Source organism: Melozone crissalis, unplaced genomic scaffold (assembly GCF_028551555.1).
Source record: "Melozone crissalis strain CALT ecotype California unplaced genomic scaffold, PUWL_Pcris_2 ptg000061l_1, whole genome shotgun sequence".
NCBI lineage: Eukaryota > Metazoa > Chordata > Aves > Passeriformes > Passerellidae > Melozone > Melozone crissalis.
Window position 1 is genome coordinate 17,013,351 of NW_026535839.1, and position 19,978 is coordinate 17,033,328.

The window sequence follows — 19,978 nt, forward strand, 5'->3', positions numbered from 1 at the left end:
AGCAGTTATCCCTAAATTCCTCACGGATTTATAGGAACCCCCCTCTTGTCGGAACTCAGTGCATCCCTCTGGGTGTCCAGAGTTGCCAGGGCCCCTGCCAGGGGGCTCAGAGACCCTGGCACACAGCCCAGAACACCTGTGGGTTTGATTATGACCTGTGGAGTGAATTGCCAGCTTTGTATGAAGACCTGATGCCACAGAAGTTTAAGTAGTGTAACAATAAAATTATCACTAGATGAAAAAGTAGATTTTGGGGTTTTTAGAATAGGAGGTTTGGGGACAAGATGGAGGAACTTGCGCGTGTCCAACCTTTCTTCTTCTTCTTATATACCTCCATTTTCTGCTGTGATGTTGGCACTTTGGGATTGGTTTAGAGTAGAAACTCACTGTCTAACAAAGGTAACAGGTATTGGAAAGTAATTGTAAACATGTTATACATAGCTTGTAGTATAAAGAGATAAGCCCACCCCAGGGGCAGTCAGTGTGCCTGGAATTGTCCTGCTGGACCTCGGCAGGGCAAGAGAAAAATTTTTATAGATAAGATACAATAAACAACTCTGAGACCAAGAACTGAAGAACTCCGACCTATTCTTCGAACGTGCGGGCCGAAACAGAGATTTTTCACATATCTTGGGGCTGCAATAAACTGCAACCTTCCGAGACCCTCTCAGGTGTCGGGGAAGCTCCTCCAGCAGCTCTGACCCAGGGAGGCTGATGTGGGGGATGGGACATCGCCCCACACACAAAACACCTCCCAAAAAGCCCCGGCACCGCACGGGAGCCGCCGAGGCCCGGCCGGAGCGGGGCATCCCTCCGAGCGGGACCGAGCCCCGGCAAAGCCCGGCGAGGTTTCCTCCGCCGCCTGTGAGCGATGGCTCACATCCTCCCCGGCCATAATGGGCTGAAAAACACAGTTCCCCTGTGGATTGAGCCCGTTTCCTCCTATTCTTTAACAGGAAGCTGTGTGAGAGTCAGCCCGGGCGGGCGAATCGCTGCCGCGGTCCCTCCCGGGATGGCCAGAGCTGCGCCAGGCTCGGAGCAGCGCGGAGATGCCGCTCCCGTCCCTCCGCGCTCTGCTCGGGCTCCTCCTGCTGCTCCCAGGTGAGAGCCAGGCTCGGACGGGGGATTTGGGGGGGTCCGGATTCACGGGGGGCTCCAAAGGCAAAGCTGGAGCTGCCGCTGCAGCCTCACAGCTCAGGGGTGGCAGCAGCCGGGCTGCTGGGGAAATCGTGGCTTTGTCAGGTTCACAGGGTTGGTTTGGCACTGCTGGAATACAAGGATTTGTTTGCAGCTTAATGAAAGGAGTGTTTCTGCTGAGGCGTTGGGAGTAAGTGACTTTTGTCAAGTAAAAGTCAAGGTGGAATGTTTCAATGTCCGGGACATTGTTTTCCTCAAAAATACTTTTTATTTGCACTTTTTGCTCTCATTAGTACCAATACAAAGCCCACGTGCAAGGCTCGTGCAGAGCACATCTCGTCCTTGCTGTAATAATTCTGCTGCTTTGGGGTAATTATTCTTTAACTTCTCTTTCCCATCTGAGTGGAGGTGTGGGATGAAGGAGCTGGTTTCCTGCTCCAAAGGATGACAGGTTGCTTTTCCCTGCATTGTCAGGCCCCTCTTCCCTTGCTGACAGCTGTAGTAGCTGGGAGCTGGAATACATTCAAAGGAATATAAAATAATATGTCTCCAACTCGAGGTTTTATCATTAAACCATAGAAGCTGCCTCGGGTTACAGCCACTGTGCTGGTAATAATGGGATTTTTAAAAGGCAGAGAATCATAGAATGGTTTGTGTTGGAAAGGAAAGATCATCTCATTCTGCAGAATATAGAAAGCAATTCGGTTTGTAGCTGTATAATTCCATGAAATAAGAGCACATGGATTGGAAATTTTCTCTCTTCATTAGAGGCCAACACTGCTGCCTTCAGCAGAGGGGGGATTTGTGTCTGGGATCAGAGCAAGGATCACACCAGGGGGCTCTGAGCGCCTTGGCCTCCCTGTGACACTCCTTAATGCCCACCCAGAACGCTGCTTTTCCTGTTAAATCTGCTCAGAAGGGCTTTTAAGGGACAGCAATGGCACAGAGGGGGTCAGGCCCCTTCCCTGTCTGGGCTGCACCACCCCAAGGTCCATGGATGGGAATCCCAGAATCTCAGAATCCCAGCTCCCAGGAGCACCAGTGCTGCAGCACAGGTGGAAGGGATGCCACCCTCCATCCTTCTGTCCTCTCAAGCCACCTGTCTAAAATCAGGGGCATCCCCCTCTATGCTCACAGCACTGTCACACCTCTCCCACCAAACCAGCCTTCCCTGGAATGTCCTGCCTCCCTCTTCTGCACTGATCCAACAGCCCCAAAATGGCTTTTTAATTTCATTTTTAATTTTACAGCAAGGCCCAAAGGTGGTGCAGCCTCTGGGGAAGCTTCTGCACAAGGCAAAGCAGCAGCTTAGGAGAGGGGCAGTCAAGCTCTGTGGTGCTGCTGGTTTCCACACCCAGCAGCTGGAAAAGGGAATTGGGGGCTCTGGAGCAAGGCTCCCTGCCCTGGGGGAGATGGATGTAACCTTGAGGAGACACAGAATCAGCTTAGGCTGGACACTAACACCTGCCTGGCCCCACACAGGCCTTTCTCAATTTTGCTTGGTGCAAATTCAGTATTTTATTAATTTAGCGTTTCCTAAATTAAATTTCTCCATTCTCATGGTTATTTCTGAAGGGAGGTTCAAATAAGGGAATTTCAAACTGTTATTTTGAAATTGCTGAGTTGGGAAGGTCTGGCACATTTCCAATTTGGTTTTCCTCCCCCTAGAAACACTTAGCAGAAAATTTATCCAAACAAACCTCTTCCTATAGACCCTTTCCATTACAATGGGCAGGCATTTCCCAGACAAAAGATTTCCACTGCAAATATTCCTCCTCAAAGCTGATGAAAACCCAGCAGGATTTCCCAGTGTTGTTGTTCCATCCACTGCTCTCCTTATCTGTGCCACAGCCTGTGGATGGATAATGCCATGAGAAATGTGGTATTTCAAAAGCACACATGTGTTTTGATATATATTTTTGATATAATCAAAAAGATGGGGTGCAGCTATAGGACAGGCACCCAGATTCCAGACTTGCATCCTCAACCCAGAGCATCCTAGAGCAGATTTCTCAGCCAAGGGCAAGACCAGCCCAGCCCTGAGGTGCTGCACAAGGAAGAGAAAGCAGGAGGTGGTTTGGAGAAATGTTTGCTCACACAACAAACTGCTCCCTTCGGTAACACGAAACCCCTCGGTGACTCTGCAGCTCTGACTGCAGCAGCTTCCAGGAATTCTGTCCCATTTACAATAGGTGAGTCAACAACAGGTGTCCTTGCAGGAGGTGGTGCTGCTGTCCCAAAGGCAGGAACGTTCCTGCTGGGAAGCCAGGCTGGAGAAGGGAGCTGGGGTTTCTGCAGGACCAGCAAAGTCCCAGCTGGGAGCTCTCCTGGCCCCAGCTCCCAGAGGAGCCCACCCAGCACGACCCAACCACCTCAGCAGGGGAGAAGCTCCCATCTGAGTCCAGAGCAGGCACCAGGATGGGCAGAGGGATGGAGCCAGGCTGGGAGAGCTGGGGGTGCTCACCTGGAGAAGGAAAAGCTCCAGGGAGAGCTCAGAGCCCTTCCAGGGCCTAAAGGGGCTCCAGGAGAGCTGGAGAGGGACTGGGGACAAGGGACAGGACAAAGGGGAATGTCCTTAAGCTGAAGGAGGGCAGCTCTGCCGATGAGGTCTCACCCAAGCAGGGCAGAGGGGCAGAACCCCCCCTGCCCTGCTGCCCACACTGTGGGGATATGAGATGTGGGCATACATGAAGAGTTAGGAAATGTGGGAGCAAAACCTGGGTCATTCACACAAAATCTGGACTCAGAGGAACTGTCAGGCCAAGATGCTTTACCTGGCCTGTGGCTGTTGCTTCTGTGAGACTGGAACCTCTTCCAGGCAGGGTTATCCTTCAAGTGCTCCCCTGGCACTCAAACCAGGACACTCAAGAAAAGCAGGTGGAAAGAACAGGAATGATGAATTTTTATTCTCTCTCAACACTGTCTGTCCTATTCCATAGCATTTCTAAGTCAGCATTTCTTATCTCAAAGTTTACATACAGAAGTATACTATGTAAACCTTTTATCAAGCTTTGAAAATTCTCTACAAATCAATTTCCTACAAAATCCCTTAGCCACCAGCCCCTTCCACACCTTGTCTCCTGAACCAGTCTCAGCAGATCACATTCCTGCTTGGTGGTTCATAAACACCAGAGAGCAGCACTCAAATAAACATAGGGAACCTCATATTCATTGGAAAGAATAATCAGTTTGGGAAGAAACTTGGAAAGTCCCCTCTGTGAAGTGCTTTGAGCTCCGCTAATAAATAATATTATTAAAAAAACTGTAGGTAGGCAAAAAGCACAGGCTGGGCTCTGGGTCCCATCAAGCCTGGATTGGTGGTGCCCCCATTTTTCATTTGCACCGGGCATGGAGTGATTTCCCCTCCAAAATCCCAGACCCACTCCAAACCTGAGGAGCAGCAGGGCCAGGAGAAGGACAGGACCCACATCACCAGAGCTCCAAAATAAACAGCTGGGAGGGTGATGGAGCAGCAGCCTGGTGGAGCAGGGGTGGTGCAGCCAGGAGAAAAGCCAGGCTGCTTTTCCTTCCCTTCACATGGAAAAAGCAGCCCTGGGCAGCACAGGGGTGCAGCAGAGCTGCTCCATGCCCACAGCTTCCCCACATTGTTTGTCTCCCGGGTTGTTTCTGCATCCAAGTGGGTTTTAATTGCCTCCCACTAAGATCTGCTTCCAGACTGGCTCACCAGAGAGGAGCAGGGAATGTGGTGCTTGGAGAGGATGCCCAGGCCCAGCCCTTGAGGACGGGCAGAGGAAGGCAACGATTAATTTTAATTGCTGATGAGATCCGGGATTAATTCCCGGCTCTCTAAACTTTCCATAACACTTTGACTGAGTCATTACAATTCCGAACAACTTGGCAGCCAGTTGCCAACCCCCCCATGCCATTTGGGAATTAGGCACTTGAACACTTCTGTGGATCTGGCCCTGATTTGGGCTGTCAGTTATCCACCCTGCAGAACAACATTTTTCCTCTCTCTCCTCCACAATTCCCACCCCACCTGTTCTGCTCTGAGACCCTCAAGGCAGAGACACCTTATTTAGGCACTTAATAAAACAGGGCCTAGGCTTTGGCAGGACTCTCTGCTTTCTAGGTTTCCTAAAAGAGGAATTTTTTTCCACATGGCAGTCCTAAGCACTGGGTGTTGCTCACTGCTGCTGTGTTTCACCCAGGAAACAGCTGCACCTGTGTTAAGTGGTTGGTGGTTTTTATTTTGTTTTGGGTCATCTGACAGAAGTGCCAATATCTGAGTTGCAGAGCCTATTTTTAGCCTGCTGGATTTCTTTCCTGAAAGCGTTTTCAAGCACAGGGTGACACACAGGTGCAGCCCTGCCCTGTGGGCTCTGCAGGTGGGACATCCCCCAAAACTGCCAGGGAAGGGATGAGTCCAGGTTTCTTATCACTGGGAATAGATGCTCCCAGTCTACAATTGCCAAAAGCAATACCAAAGCAGAAATACCTAAAATTCACCTGTCTTTTGGTTGGCATCACCCTCTTTGTGCAGAGGAGTTAGTGGGGTGAGCTGCTGGCTTTGGGAATATCTCAGCTGCCATGAGAGAAGGTTCCAGGTCAGTCTAGACACACCTAGCCCCACAGAAAAACAACTGCCAAGAACAGAAATGCAAAATTCTCCTGTTTACCCTTTGGAAAAATTACCGGGAGAGCAGCGAGTGCCGCGAGCACAGTGCAGCTGCAGCCCCAACCTGCAGCTCCCGTGGCTAACTGGGACTTTCCCATGACAGCACGAGCACAAAGCCCTGTTTCCCATGGTAAATCCCTCAGCCAGCTCCCAGTCCCCACCCAGAACTGCACAATCCAGCTGTAAATCCTTTGCACCCAAACACGCAACGAGCTCCTTGGCAGTGCTTGCCCTTGTGGAGGGGCTTTGATGTTTATTGCACTTCCAGCTGCGCCAGCCGTGTCCTGATTATTGCTGGGAGCTGTTCCTGCAGCCAGGGCTCTCCGTGCTGGCAGCAGCCCTGGGAGGGAATTGTTTCCAGCTCCAGGATCCCCTGGGATATCTGCAGGGAGCTGTGACACGTGGCACGTTGTGTTCACCCCATGCTGCTGCCCGGCCCCACCACGGCAGCTCGGTCTCACCCTGCCTTGCACAGATCCATCCTGCTCCTGTGGGACTGGGGATGCTGAGCACCCTCCCCAAAAGAAAACACCCAATAGAACAGGGCTTTTGCTTATTTGAGTTGGCAGGGAAGGCACAACAAGCAGCAGCAGCAGCAGCCAGAGGCCGGAGCCAGGCCGGCTGCGCTTTGCAGTGAGTGTGGATGTGTTTAGAGAAGGCTCAGCCATTTGTTCCGGAGCACAATGCCAGAAGGGATCTCCAGCCCTCAGGCTCTCCAGAGCAGGGCTGGAGATCCCTTCTGCATCAGCCCAGCCACAGCAACTCTGGGAACTGAGCAGTGGGAAAAATCTGCTTTTTCATCTTCTCTACAATAACCACAAAGTTTAGGTTTGCAAACAGAGAACTTGAGAAGGTCTCCAGTGTAACCCTCAGTGACAGGATGAGCTGCAGTGAAGAAAGTGTTGAGTACAACAATTTCTCCTGTCCAAGGGATGCTGGAGCTGGCCCATGGATTGTCCCATCAGGGATGGCAGAGCAGGACAATGTCACCTCCCTCACTCTCAGCTTCCTCCCATCCCCAGAGGCTCTGTTCAGGCTCTCAGATTTCTCCCCATCTGCACCAAAAATGGTAGAATAAATGTCCAGCTGAGCACCTTCATTTTCCCTTTCCCTTTGGCAAAGGCTGAATGCAGACAGCAGCTCTTTATTCAGCAATTCTGGTTGCTTCCACCATGTCCATGAAAAAGTACCTGGGAGCATTTCTATAAGTGTGCCACAGCTACTTCTCCCCTCAGGAAAACATGGCAATGGGTCCTGCAAGGAATTTTGGACAAAGAGGGGCTGTGTGAGTCTGGCAGCTGCTGGAGGATATTGACCCCCAGGACAATCTCAGCACTTTATTTTTTGTGCTGAATGTAGAGAGTATCTTAAGGCATTTGCAAACCAATGTCCAGAATCATCCTCCTTCCTCAAAAGAAGCATCTCTACCTCTTGAGGAAAAGCAAGCATGTGCCTAAAACATTCTTTTTCCCCATTATATTGATTTAGTAGGTGATGATACAGTTGCCCATAACCCTGCCTCTTACGGTCCTGATGCCTTGGGAAGAATGCCCTAGACTGGCAGGGACTGGACAGAGCTAAAAAATAAAGCAGGGATTTATTAGGAGGCCTCAGTGAATCCACCTTGGGCAGTACAAGAGTCCAGCCAGGGCTGACCCAAGATGAACCAAAATGGGCACAAAGTGGACAACTGGTCATGGGGTCTCTCACTTTTGTAAGCTCTGCTCCATTTGCATCTTGGAGCTCATTGTCCAGTTCCAGCTTTAGCCCATGAAGTCCCATCCTTCTTGTTTTTCTCTCTTCAGCCCACGTTGTTTGTGCTCTTGGGGCTGAGATTTGGATCATTTGTCTTTGGTGCCCAGCTAGAGAAGGAATTGTTTTGTCTCCCTGCTCTGTGCAGAGAGCTCACCATCCCATAATGTGAAGCTCAGACTTACACACTAAAGCAGCACAGAATCTGAAAATATAAAAGCCAAAATCTGAGGCATCACCCTGATGCTCTTCAAAACCCCCAGGGAAGGATATCCCATAAATTCTCCTACACAATCACTCCCAGCACCTCACTAGCCCTGTGCTAAGGCAGGTTCCTATTTCCCAGCCTCCCTTTTCCTAGCTGCACATAAAGGTCCTTAGTTCCTGATCCTGCTCCAAATGGACTTAGAAAATCAACCAGTCCCTTCCTCTTTGTGTGATTGAAGACCTGATCCTGTCTCCTCTTTCATGGATTGAACAGTACAGTTTTCTCAGCCTGCTGCCCAGTAAATCAGAAGAGAAAAACATGGAAAAGGTCTGAAAAGTCCAGTCTGATTGTCACAGCCAAGCCATGTCTGGGAATAAACCACATTTTATTATGTGTTTACCATGGTTTACACACTTCCTGTCTGGCTGGGATCATTGTCATAAAGCCTCAGACACAAAAACAATTACAGCTCCAGAGCAATTCCATGAGGAAAATGAGATCAATCAGGAACTCGCTACACCCAGAGGGTGCTGAGGGTGAGCTCTGAGCCAGAACCACTCTCAGGGCTCAGGGTCTCCCTCCAGACACCCCTTCCTGCCCAGGCCCTCAGCCTCCCCAGGCACCAGCAGCTCATGGACCTGCCCCTGAGCTCATCTCCATCATCCTTACAGCTCCTGCCATCAAATCCTGGAATCACAGAGTGGCTTGGGCTGGGAGGGACCCTAAAGCTCATCCCATCCCACCCCTGCCATGGCAGGAACACCTTCCACTGTCCCCAGGGTGCTACAATCCCTGTCCAGCCTGGCCTTGGGCACTGCCAGGGATCCAGGGGCAGCCACAGCTGCTCTGGGCACCCTGTGCCAGGGCCTGCCCACCCTCACTGGGAGAATTTCCCTCCAGGAGAGCGGGTTTGGCTGAAATGGGCACTGCTGTGCCCTGGCTGGTGCTGCCCTGGCTGGACCCTCCCCTGCACCCCTGCAAAGGCACTGCTCCACCACAGAGCCCTGAGGCACCATGAGGGGACTGTGCTGGCAGGATTCCACCTTCCCTGCTGTCCCTTTCTTCCCAAATCCCTTTTCTCCCGTGGGACTCTGGTGAGATGGATCACCAGGGCAGTCAGATTCAGCTGCTTTCTGTACCTGTGGTGTCATTTCTGTCATTAAACTTAACCACAGAGAGCACCAGGGTCACCAGCAATAACCATTTGAAAATCCCAATTAGGATGTGCATTCCAGCAATGACAGACTCAAAGTCACCTTCCCAAAGTTAAACCAGCTGGGTTGGATTTGAGCATTTAAAGTGTATTTACATTTTTCAGGTCTTGTCCTCAAGTGTGGAGCATTTCTTTCTCCCATTTTCAAGGGCAGCATTTTTAATTGCCATCTCATCTAACCCTTGGGGTTGGACTAGATGACCTTGGAACTTCCCTTCCAAACTAAAATACTCTGCTCTGTGACTCCATGAGCACAGGACTCCTGGAGCTGGGGGTTGAAACATCACAGATGCTGAGTGTGATGGTGGTCTCACGGGTCCCAGGAAGAGGGAAGAGACAAGGATCTGACTCTATGTTTCAGAAGGCTAATTTATCATTTTATGATATATATTATATTAAACTATACTAAAAGAATAGAAGAAAGGATTTCATCAGACTAGCAAGCAAAGGAGAAAGAATGGAATGATAACAAAATCCTGTGACTGACCGAGACAGTCCAGATAGCTGACTATGATTGGCCATTAATTAGAAACAACTATATGAGACCAATCACAGATGCACCTTGCATGTTGCATTCCACAGCAGCAGATAATCATTGTTTACATTTTGTTCCTGAGGCCTCTAAGCTTCTCAGGAGGAAAAATCCTAAGGAAAGGATTTTTCATAAAACATGTCTGTGACAGCTGAGAGTAGGAAATGTGAGGGATTGTGGCAAGGATGCTTTGTCATGAATCCAAAAGAAAAGCAAACAAATAAACCCCACAAAGCCCCCTTTCAGCTGAGGAGCTGGGGATCCAGTGAACACCTACAGCCTTGTATGGACCTGCAGGACAACCCAGCCCTACAGGGCAGGCAGCTCCTGAGGGCTGCAGCTCCCTCCAGACTCATTTTGCCAGGACACAAAGAATAGGAAAGAGAACAGTCCCATCAGCTCTAGAAGCCTTTACAAACCTCATCCATCCATTCCTTAAGGTATCACAAAGGGTTCATCTGTGTGTCTTACCTCTGAACAGCTCCAGGGCACAGGACACACACCCTGCTGGGCCAGGGCTGGGCTGAGGCAAACAGCTCAGGGGAGGGAATGACCCCATGGATTTCTGTGGCCCCCCTCCTAAAGGGGAGGAGGACGTTTATCCTGGCTGGATAAACTCCACTACTAATTTACTCAGAGCCTGACAGTTTTACACTCAGTAAAACTTCTTTGCTATTACTTCTCTGCTAATGCTTTAGGGGCAATCCCATATTTCTGAGTCATTCCGACAGAAGATGAGGAAAAGCCAAACTCCACAAGGAACAAGAACAGCAGTGTGTTAGTGACCACCACAGATCAGCAGCACTCACCCTCTGGTCTTTCCTTTCAGGTTCCACAGCTCCCACAAACTCCTCCACCCCTGCTGGATCAGGTACCTCTGCTTGTGGTGTGCTTTATGTGTCTGTTTGGATGTGGATGCATGTGGAAATGGGGGGATGCAGATTTGGGGAGAAGCCCCAAATGGACCCTGATTCCAAACTCCCATCTGCTGAGGGATCTTCTCCCAGGATCCTGCCTCTGCCTGCCCCATCCATCAGCAGGCACCCCCAGACCTGCAGGGGACATGGAGGGCACTGTGCCCCAGGAGTGACCTGCCTTGGCTCCCTTTGGTCCAGCAGGGAGCGAGGCTGTGTCCCAGGAAGCCTGGGGAAAGCAGAGGGATCCTGCCTGCTCTTTGCTCCCTGTTCCCTAGCAGCAGTGGGTCCATGGAGCTGGTCCCTACAGCCACACCAGGGACAAACCCTCTCCTCAGCATCTCTTGCTCCCTCACCCTTTCTGCTCTCCTTGGCTACCATGGTCCCTTTCTGATCCATCCTCCAACCCTCCCTGTAGGATCCCACAGACTGGAAATGTCACCTCTGTGCCTCTGCTTGTGTTCCAGGTCCATCCCAACCAACAGCACCCAGCCCTGAAGCCAAGAACCACAGCCCAGGTAATGCTCAGCTGGAGGCTGGCCTGGGGACATCCCAGTGGGGAACTGGCCTGGGGACATCCCAGTGGGGAACTGGTCTGACCTCAGTCCAGCTGGGCCACCCCACAGTAACTGGGGCTGTGCAGGGGACACAGGTGAGGAGGAAGGAAATTTTGGTGTCAGGGCTTCTGATCCTGCCAATTCACCCCACAGGGATCAAGGCACAGGTGTGAGCAAAACCAGGGGCAAAAAATCACTAAATTGAATAGGGAGAATGAGATCATCATAGAATGGTTGGAAGAGACCTTAAAGCTCATCCCATTCCTCATGGGCAGGGACACCTTCCACTATCCCAGGCTGCTCCAAGCCCTGACAAGCTGGCTGATCTTTAAGACCCCTTCCAATCCAAGCCTTCCTATAATTTGTGATATGTACAGAAAACGATCTCTCCAGCTCCATGTCTGTTAGTGTCCACTTCGATATTTGGAGACAGATCTCTTCCTGCTATGTGTCAGGGAAAAAAATAAATTTAAGCATAGCTACCCTTCTAGAAGGATCCCAAAAATACCAAGGAATAAGATCTCAAAAAGATCTCTGCTTCTGCTTCCAAGCCTTGCAAAAAAAAAAAAAAAAAAAAAAAAAAAAAAAGAGAGAGAGAGAAACTTAATCCTAAATTCTAATATTTCACTGAAACATTTGGATAAAGTGGAAAAAAAACCCACCACACTAACCTTGAAACCATTTCACCATTTTCTCAATTTATTGGAAAGCCAAGAGCAGCCTTGGCAAGGAAGTTGCCTATAAATTCCCAGCTGGTATCCACTGTTCCCTGCAGAGGGATTATTGAAAGCTTTCCCCCTCACATCTTGCTCTGGATCAGGGGCAGTTTGGAGCAGGCTGGGGCAGAGGATGGAGCCTGCAGACCACTTCAAGAGCTGAATTATTTGTGCTTGGAGACTCTCAGTGAATGAAAGGTAGAAGTTGGCATTTCAGAGCATTGGAAATGATCACGTGGTGCCAGGCAGCTGCAGGCAGGTCAAGTGTGTGGTGACAAAAACACCTTCACTTTTCACAGCAGGGAAAGCAGCAGTGGCAAACCCTGACTTTCTCCTCGTGTTTGCTGAGCTCTGCCAGCTCAGCATCTCCTCACAGTGAAAAGAGCAAAAGGAAATTCCAAAGTACAAGAGCTCCTTGACTCTGAGCAGGATGAAGGCTGTTTCCATGCTTCCCCTAGCAGATGATTCCTAACTCTCAAGAAATTTGAGCGCTCTGCAATAGCTGTGCCCTCTCCAAGCTGTTTCTGAGCTGAACCTTTTGAAGTAACACCACAATTTCTCTACAGAGCCATCAGTAAAATCAACACCAGCGACCAAACTGAGCCTCACCTCTGTGGGTCAAACTCCTACAGCCAAACCCTCCCCCACCACTACAACAACTCTGACAGCAATCACTGAGAGAGGTAAGGATGGAAAACTCAAATATTTGCTCAGGCTGGACCTGTTTGTGCCTCCCTCCTTATCCAAGCCAAACTGCAGGCATCAGAATATTGGGCCTAGTCCACACTGTGCTGTTATTCAGCAATTCTGCAAATATTGAATTTCTCAGAGGTTTTTTTGCTGAAAGAGCAGCTCATTCCAGCTCCCCAGATGGACACAGCCAGGCCAAGCCCATATGAGAAAATCCAGATCGTGTTTTATCAAATATTGGAGCAGCTCCAGTCTCCCCAGGCTCCCTCTCCCAAGCTCCCCCATCAGGTACACTCTGAGCTGAATCCACTCCTAGCTACCTGGCCATCCTGATGTCTGTGTGGAGGGACAAATGCAAATAAAGATTTTTACTCCATGGACACCCAGCAGCTCTCCACAGTGGAATCTGTAGTGGTTTCCCAAGTTAATTGTCCTTTCCCACGTTTTCTTTATCTAGATGATAAGTCCAGTGGAAACAGAAGCACAGCAGCTCCTTCTCCAGCACCTCGAGGTACTTTGTCCTTTTAGAGGCTAACAATAAGATCAGATCATTTGATGGCAATCATTTGCACAGGTTCTCTAAGCATGAGTCTTTTTTGGGGGTGAGCCATCCAAAATCACACCTAGTGTCTTTATAAGCAGTGATAAAATATGAGATAAATGCTCTTAACATCCTTGAGCAGCCAAACAATGGATCTATGTTTAGGAGAGGGAAGCCCTTTGAAAATCTTTTAAAATAAATATAATTTTGCTTTTGACAGTTTGCTTAACCCAATCTGTAAGCACAAATTAGAGAATTCAGTAAGAGTTTTCTCAGAATAAGGGCAGAATCCAAGTGACTGGAAGACTGAAATCTGACAGCTGAGCTGACTCTCCATTAAAAATTCAGCCCCAAAATCTGCAGTGGTCAAGAAAGTGCTCTGCCTCTGCAAGTACCTCTCAGATCTCCAACACAAGCAAGGTGAGGAAGCTGTAGTCAGCTGTGCCCACACAGATGCCCACCCAGCATGGCTGTGCCCAGCTAAGCCAGGAGCCCTTTGCTCAGAGCAGATTGCTGTCCACTCCAGCCCTGATTTACCACTGAGAAGCTCCACACATCTTTGACTAAAGATGCTGATGCTTCCAAAAGCCAGGTCTCCCATTGTGTGAGACCCAGCATTTCCCAGCGATGGGGTATCCGTGCCAGGCTCAGCAAACCACAGCTTCTGCCTGTGGCTAGAAGAACAATTTCAGAATTAAACAAAGAATTTGATGAGTGGGCAAAAAATTGTACAGCAGCAGACTCTGCTTCTCCAGACTGTTCTGCTCCTTGTGAAATGGCTAGATTTATTATTTCATGCCTTTTCTCCTTTTTCTTCTTTTGGCAAAATGCCATTCCAAATCAGGGATGTTTGCTGTGGGACAGCACCTGGGCTCAGCAGCAGTGCCAGGAGCTGTGCACACCTCTCCAGGCACCACAAACCCTTGGCCAGCCCTGCTGCTGGGAGCCTGGGCATGGGGAAGCAGGGAAGAAGGTCGTGCTTGACCTACAGATGATCTTGTGAAGCTGTGAAGTATCACTTTGAGTCTCCTGACAGGGCCTGTAGCTGCTCATTAAGGTCGATGCAGACACTCTGGCTGTTCAACAACAGCCTGGAGGCAGCAAAGGATGTTTTTTCTCTGTACAAGTAAAACACAGGGGCTGGCTTCACATTTCCTTGCACAGGCACTGGAAGCAGCTGTCACAAACCAAGCAGCTTCACACAATCCAGTTTATCCCACTGAGAACTGGAGTCCTTGCTTGGACAATCCTCTGTGCTGCCACAGCTAGACTACATATGGTGTACAAGTTAGCCCAACTCAAACAGGTTTAACTACTTCTAGATAACCCAGCATAGCAAATCCATTCACTTCAAGTCCAGGGACAAGCCAAACACTCAATGCACACCTAAATTCTGCAATATTTTTTCCCTAATCTGACTTATTTTAAAGTCCCAATGTTCATGACCTACAGCACATCTATAATCTTCCCAGCTCAGTCTTCCAGCCCTGCTTTGCTGTTTCCGCCCCAAACCTGTAATTGGGACTGCAGGCCCTAAAGAGTTCACAAAAGGGGATTTGAATTGTGGTTCCCTAGGTTTCCATTTGGACATGGAAAATAGGACAAAATATGTTTGGTGGGAAGCTTTTACTATGGAGGTGGGAGTATTAATTCCAGGTTTTCCCAGATACCACTGGCACTATTGTGAATCCATTCTCCTCTCCATCAATTCCTTTGGTTCTTGAATGTCACTGGAGGTCAATGCTCACATTCTGTGTCTCTCTGTGCAGGTCAGGATCCCATGAGGAATGAGAGCACCACAACATCAGCAACTCAAGGTGTTTCCTCCTCACAGACAGGTGATTCCTGCTCCATATTTTATATTCCTCTGCACAGCCAGCAGCAAGGCCATCACACAGCTGTCTTCAAGGCAGCATGGACACCAAGGATTTCCTGAGGGGTGATGAACATCCCATACAGCCCTTGAAAAGCCCATAAAGCTCTGCAGAACAGCACTTCAGGGCAACCTCTTGAGCCTGGGAACAGCAGGAAAGGTGCCATTATGGCAAAAGGTTGTAAAAGCAGGAAGGCTGGACAAATTCCCTCCTCAAACACAGTGCCAGTGCTGACTCTGACCTTTCCCCACTGGGGTCCCAGAAGGAAACCCTGTGGGTGCTCTCAGCTTGTCCATAAAAGGGGCCCCACCAAGGCAAAGATTCCACACAGGTCTCGCTCACTTTGCTGTTAATATTGATGGGCCTGGCCAGAATCCAAACTTGGTCTCTTCATCAAGTGCAAGTGAGAATAAGGGCCTCTAGGATTGCTAGGAATGCTCTTCCCAGTTGTGGAAGAATGACTTTTATGTAAATCTATCTTTCTCCCCTCTGTAGGCACCTCAAAACCCATCACCCCAACACCCAACTCCTCCAACCAATTGCCCAGTCCCACCCCAACAGATGAGAAATCACCGCTGACAGTGGCAGCTTTTGGTAAGGTCCTGTGCCACCTGGGGGGAGGAGGGGTTCTCTTTCACCAGGTGTCCTGGTTTAGGGCAGTTTTGGGAGAAAAAATGCTGGTTTGGACACCCAACTCCATGAGGCCCTGGCACAGGGTGCCCAGAGCAGCTGTGGCTGCCCCTGGATCCCTGGCAGTGCCCAAGGCCAGGTTGGACATTGGGGCTTGGGGCACCCTGGGACAGTGGGAGGTGTCCCTGCCATGGCAGGGATGGGATGAGCTTTAAGGTCTCTCCCAACCCAAACCATTCCATGATTCCAGGATTCTAAGTCCATGGGATTCTTAGCAGGACAAATTTCCTGTGCAAAGAATTGAATTATTGAGGCCTGATGTCAGTATCAAATCCACACTTGATTTAAAGTGTCTAAAGATGGTTTATGGGACAGATAACATCACCCACAGCTCTAGCTTGTCTCTCCCTGTTACATTACTTATTTATCTGGCTTTACACACTTTTGGGATAAGATTTACCAACTGTAGCAGGAACATACGGACTCTTATCAATCCCCAGTGTAATCAGCTGACTTCTGCCTTCCTGGCACTGCCTTACCAATTAATTATTTATTGATTAAGTATTCATAGCAGCCCTTTGAGGTTAAAACACAGGAGGATAAAGCTATTTGTTCTAACAACTGTTTGCTTCTCTGCCTATTACGAACCATGCTCACATTAATGAAAATATTGATTTCCTAGCCAAGTTTTGATGTCAATCTCTCTGCTGCTCAGACAGTTCTTTCCTCCATCCCCAGGTGTCATCAGCTTTGTCGTTATCCTGATAGTGGTGGTCATCATCCTGGTCAGCGTGGTCAGCCTGAGGTTCAAGTGCAACCACTCCAAGGACTCTGAAGGTATCTGTCTGAGGGAATCTGTGCTTCCCTAATCAACAAATCACCAGTTTCCATGTGGATCTGGCAATTCCTAAAAGATGCATTTGAAAAGCTTACACAGTGGTGGGGAGGTTTGGAAGCCAGACTGGAACATGGATTGAGCAGTCAGGAATGCAGTGTGACCTCCTCACTAGAGCCCCAGCCCAGCCTCATCTGGATGTGGTCTCAAATTTCCTGCAGCTCTAATTCCAAGAGGTGGGCAGCTCTTCCAGCAAAAATCGTGGAGTTTGACACTCTTTTTCCTTTAGGAATCCCATTTTCCACGAAGCAGTGCCCAGCAGAGGGCAAGGCTGCTCTGCAGCAAGGCCGAATCCTTCCTAAAGACCAGCAGGGCCAGCAGGTCCTGCCTGTACGTCCCCTTAGCTGAAGGGTTTTCTCTAATCAACTCCCAAGTTTCCCCCACAGTGTCTCCAATCTCATTCAGATTTCATTTTTACCCCTGCACAAAGTAATTCAGAATAGAGCTGACTCATTTTATGACTTCTCACCTCTACATCACCACCTGCTTTTCTCCCTCCAGACAAACAGAAACCAGGAACCTCCATGGTATCAGAGAGGTAAGGCTGCTCCTGCCATCCACATCTGATTGAGAGTGCCTGTTTTATCCCAGAGCTAATTTTAGCAAGGAAAAGAATCTGCTTTGGTTATTTCAGGTGGAAGGAAGCTTGTCAAGGCATCTTTGAGAGAGTTAGAAAAGCAAAATCAGCTTTGATAACACCTCATCCTCTGATAGAGACATAAATAGATCAATATTTAGGGGGCTCATCTCAAAGCTGAACTGAGAGAAGACTCCCCACCTTCCCAAAGCAGATTGTCTTCCTTGCCTAGCTAGAGCCTTGAGGTCTAAACTCGAGTTTCTGGATCTCAGAGCAGCCTCAGATATCTCCCAAGATGCCCATTACTGTTTCCCAGTGAGAGCAGGACAAAGGAGGCCCAGTTCAGAGACTTTTGGAAGAGAAGCATCAAGCAGAGAGTGGTCCATCAGAACCCCATGGTCCATCACTGCTATTCCAGAGGAGAGGCTGAATGTGGGAAAACAGCGGGAAACAAGAGCTAGGAGAGACCACAACATATTGCTGCTATTTTTCCATCTGATAGTTTCCTAAACCCTGGAAAGGGACACAGGGAGTAAAGTCTGTGAGTATTTAGGTGCCAAATTTGCATCAGCATCAGTGGTCACTAAATACCCTTAACGATCATGATCCAAGGGATCTGAGGCAGAACATGCCAGAAAATAGGACAGTGCCTAAGGTTCCCTGACCCCAAAGTCATCCAGCCTGCACTGGCAAGGAATGCTCATCCCAGCCCTCAAGATAGGAAAAAAGGGGAATTCCACCTTCCCAAGCCCTATAGATTGGCCTGAATCAGGACAGCAGCTCAGTGGGTGGTGGAAACCAAACCTGGTCCCACACACCAGCCTTGGCCTTGCCTGTTTGTCTCCAGCTCTCTGCAAAGAAATTTTGTCCCTGGAGGTGTCCAAGGAACACCTGGATGTGGCACTTAGTGCTCTGGTCTGCTTGACCAGGTGGTGATTGCCCAAAGGCTGGACTCGATGACCTTGGAGGTCTTTTCCAACCCCAGTGACCCTGGGATTCTGTGGTTCCCTCTCTTGTTTCCCAGAGTAATCAATTATCTCCTTTCCTTGGCAGCTGCTCGGCAGACACGAGCCAGAAGGGGAACAGCATCACTCTGATCTCCATGAAGAACATCAACACCAACAACAGCATGAGCTACCCCCCATCAGAAAAGGTTTCCCTCTTCAGCCTTGCTTTTTAGGGAATCAGCTGGGGATCATTTCTCTGGCTGGATAAGAGCATAAGAGCATGCCTTGAGGTATTTCTTTGCTCTTTTATTCCTTCAGAAATATGACAAAAACCAGCTGCCACCAAATTTCTAAAGGTCCAAACTGCTTCCAGTGAGCCTGGTGAAAAGTTTGAGTGCCCATCTCAGGTTTATCTGGGCTGGCTGAACTTTAGGTGCCAATTTTACCTCATGTACACAGGAGACACCACCTGTGGCCATTAAATGGGGAGGTCTATGAGAAGTTGAGGTCTCACCCTCCAGCTCAGCTTACCCACTCCTGCCCCTCAGGTGGCTGAAGCACATCAGGGCTCTCAGGTCCATCCCACATGAGGAATTCTTATCATTTTCAGTTGTTTTAGATTTGGGACTGAGTTTGGGAGAACACATTGCTTCACTGCCTTTGTCAGCCCAGCCAAGCCACTGATGACCACGTTTTGTTCTTTTGGCAGGTGCTATGAAGCCAAGAGCCCAGAGCTTGAAGCTGACACGTGACAACCAGCAGTGACTTTCTAGGTTCTTTTTATTTTTCCTTCAGGGAAAGAGCAAGGGTGGACTTTATATATAAATTATTATGTCCTTTCTGATCAGTACATTTACAGTAGTGTCCTACATAGCTTCCCCACCTGGGGCCTAAGGGCTTTCTCCAGTTACAGCCTGCCACACTCGGTGGTTGATATCTAACTCTATTTTTGATATGCCTTCAAACACTCAGATAATTCCAGCAGCAAGAAGCACCAAGGCACCATGCACTCCACTAATAAACCTCTGCCTTAGATGAATGGCCTTTATAGTCTGTGCCAGGCAGTCAGGGGCTCGTTAATCAGCATAGCCCCACGTGGAGCCAGACCTGTGCTTGGGAAAGCCTGATCCAAAGCTGAAGGCCTGATGGGACTGAAATGCCCAAGTTCTGGGTCAAATCCCAGCATGACTGCTCAGAGCCCCTTATCCCTGGTGCCCTCATTGTCCCCACAGCAGTGGGATGGTCACATCACATCCCCCTACCTCACAGGGCTGTTGTGAGGCCTCGTTAATCCCTGTCTGTAAATCGTTTTGAAAGCCATGAATTAAAGGTGCTGCTGAAATGCAAATTGCCATCTGAAACACTTTATTATTATGATTATTATTCATAACAAATGAGCTTCAGGAAGGCAGATCGTTATCTCCCCACGTGCTCAGCTGAAGTGTAAGGAACAAAGTCCCTGCATAGATCAGGGTTTATCTCAGTGTAAAATGGATGGCCACGAGCAGAACGCTGAGCTCCTTCAGCTCCTGGAGTGTGGCAGCCCAAGTTTGCCAGGAGAGCTTCCAAGGGAAATATAGGGTGGATATTAGGAACAAGCTTTTCTTATCAAGAGTGATAAAGTTTTGGAATGGTCTGCCTGGGGAGGTGGTGGAGTCACCATCCCTGGATGTGTCTAACAAAGCCTGGATGTGGCACTCAGTGCCATGGTCTAGCTGAGGTGTTGGGGCTGGGTTGGACTCGATGATCTCGAAGGTCTCTTCCAACCCAGTGATTCTGTGAATTCTGTGTGATCTCCACCACTGCTTCCCCAAAGCTTCCTGGGACCAGGAAGAGCAGCCCCTTGTGCAATGCAAGAGGCAGCTGTGATTTGCAGCTGGCAAGGAAATGTTCAGCAAAAAAAAAAAAATGCAACATTTTCAAAGCTCCTGGTAAGAGCCAACACACTTTTAACCTCTGACATCTTCAACTGGGTAGTTTGATAAGTTGTTTCTTAATAAATTAAGCTTTTCTGGTAACATTCATGAAAAGTAAAATGTTGTCACTCAGCCAGGCTACACCAGACTGGTGAATTTCCTTAACACAGAGTCCCAGATAACTCCCAATTAGATAGACCCAGACAGCTCCAGTTCCCAGAGAGACCTGGGACTCCACAC

General features: G+C 49.1%; 1 protein-coding gene across 1 annotated transcript; it reads left to right on the forward strand.

The window, feature by feature from the left end:
- The first annotated feature begins 1,049 nt into the window (after positions 1 to 1,049).
- Positions 1,050 to 18,055, forward strand: ECSCR (endothelial cell surface expressed chemotaxis and apoptosis regulator). Its single transcript, XM_054287802.1, has 10 exons — positions 1,050 to 1,101; positions 10,311 to 10,352; positions 10,863 to 10,913; positions 12,235 to 12,351; positions 12,816 to 12,869; positions 14,669 to 14,737; positions 15,269 to 15,367; positions 16,142 to 16,240; positions 16,800 to 16,836; positions 17,929 to 18,055. Exons 1-10 carry the CDS (start codon positions 1,050 to 1,052, stop codon positions 18,053 to 18,055), a joined length of 747 nt encoding a protein of 248 aa, XP_054143777.1.
- The last annotated feature ends 1,923 nt before the right edge of the window (positions 18,056 to 19,978 follow it).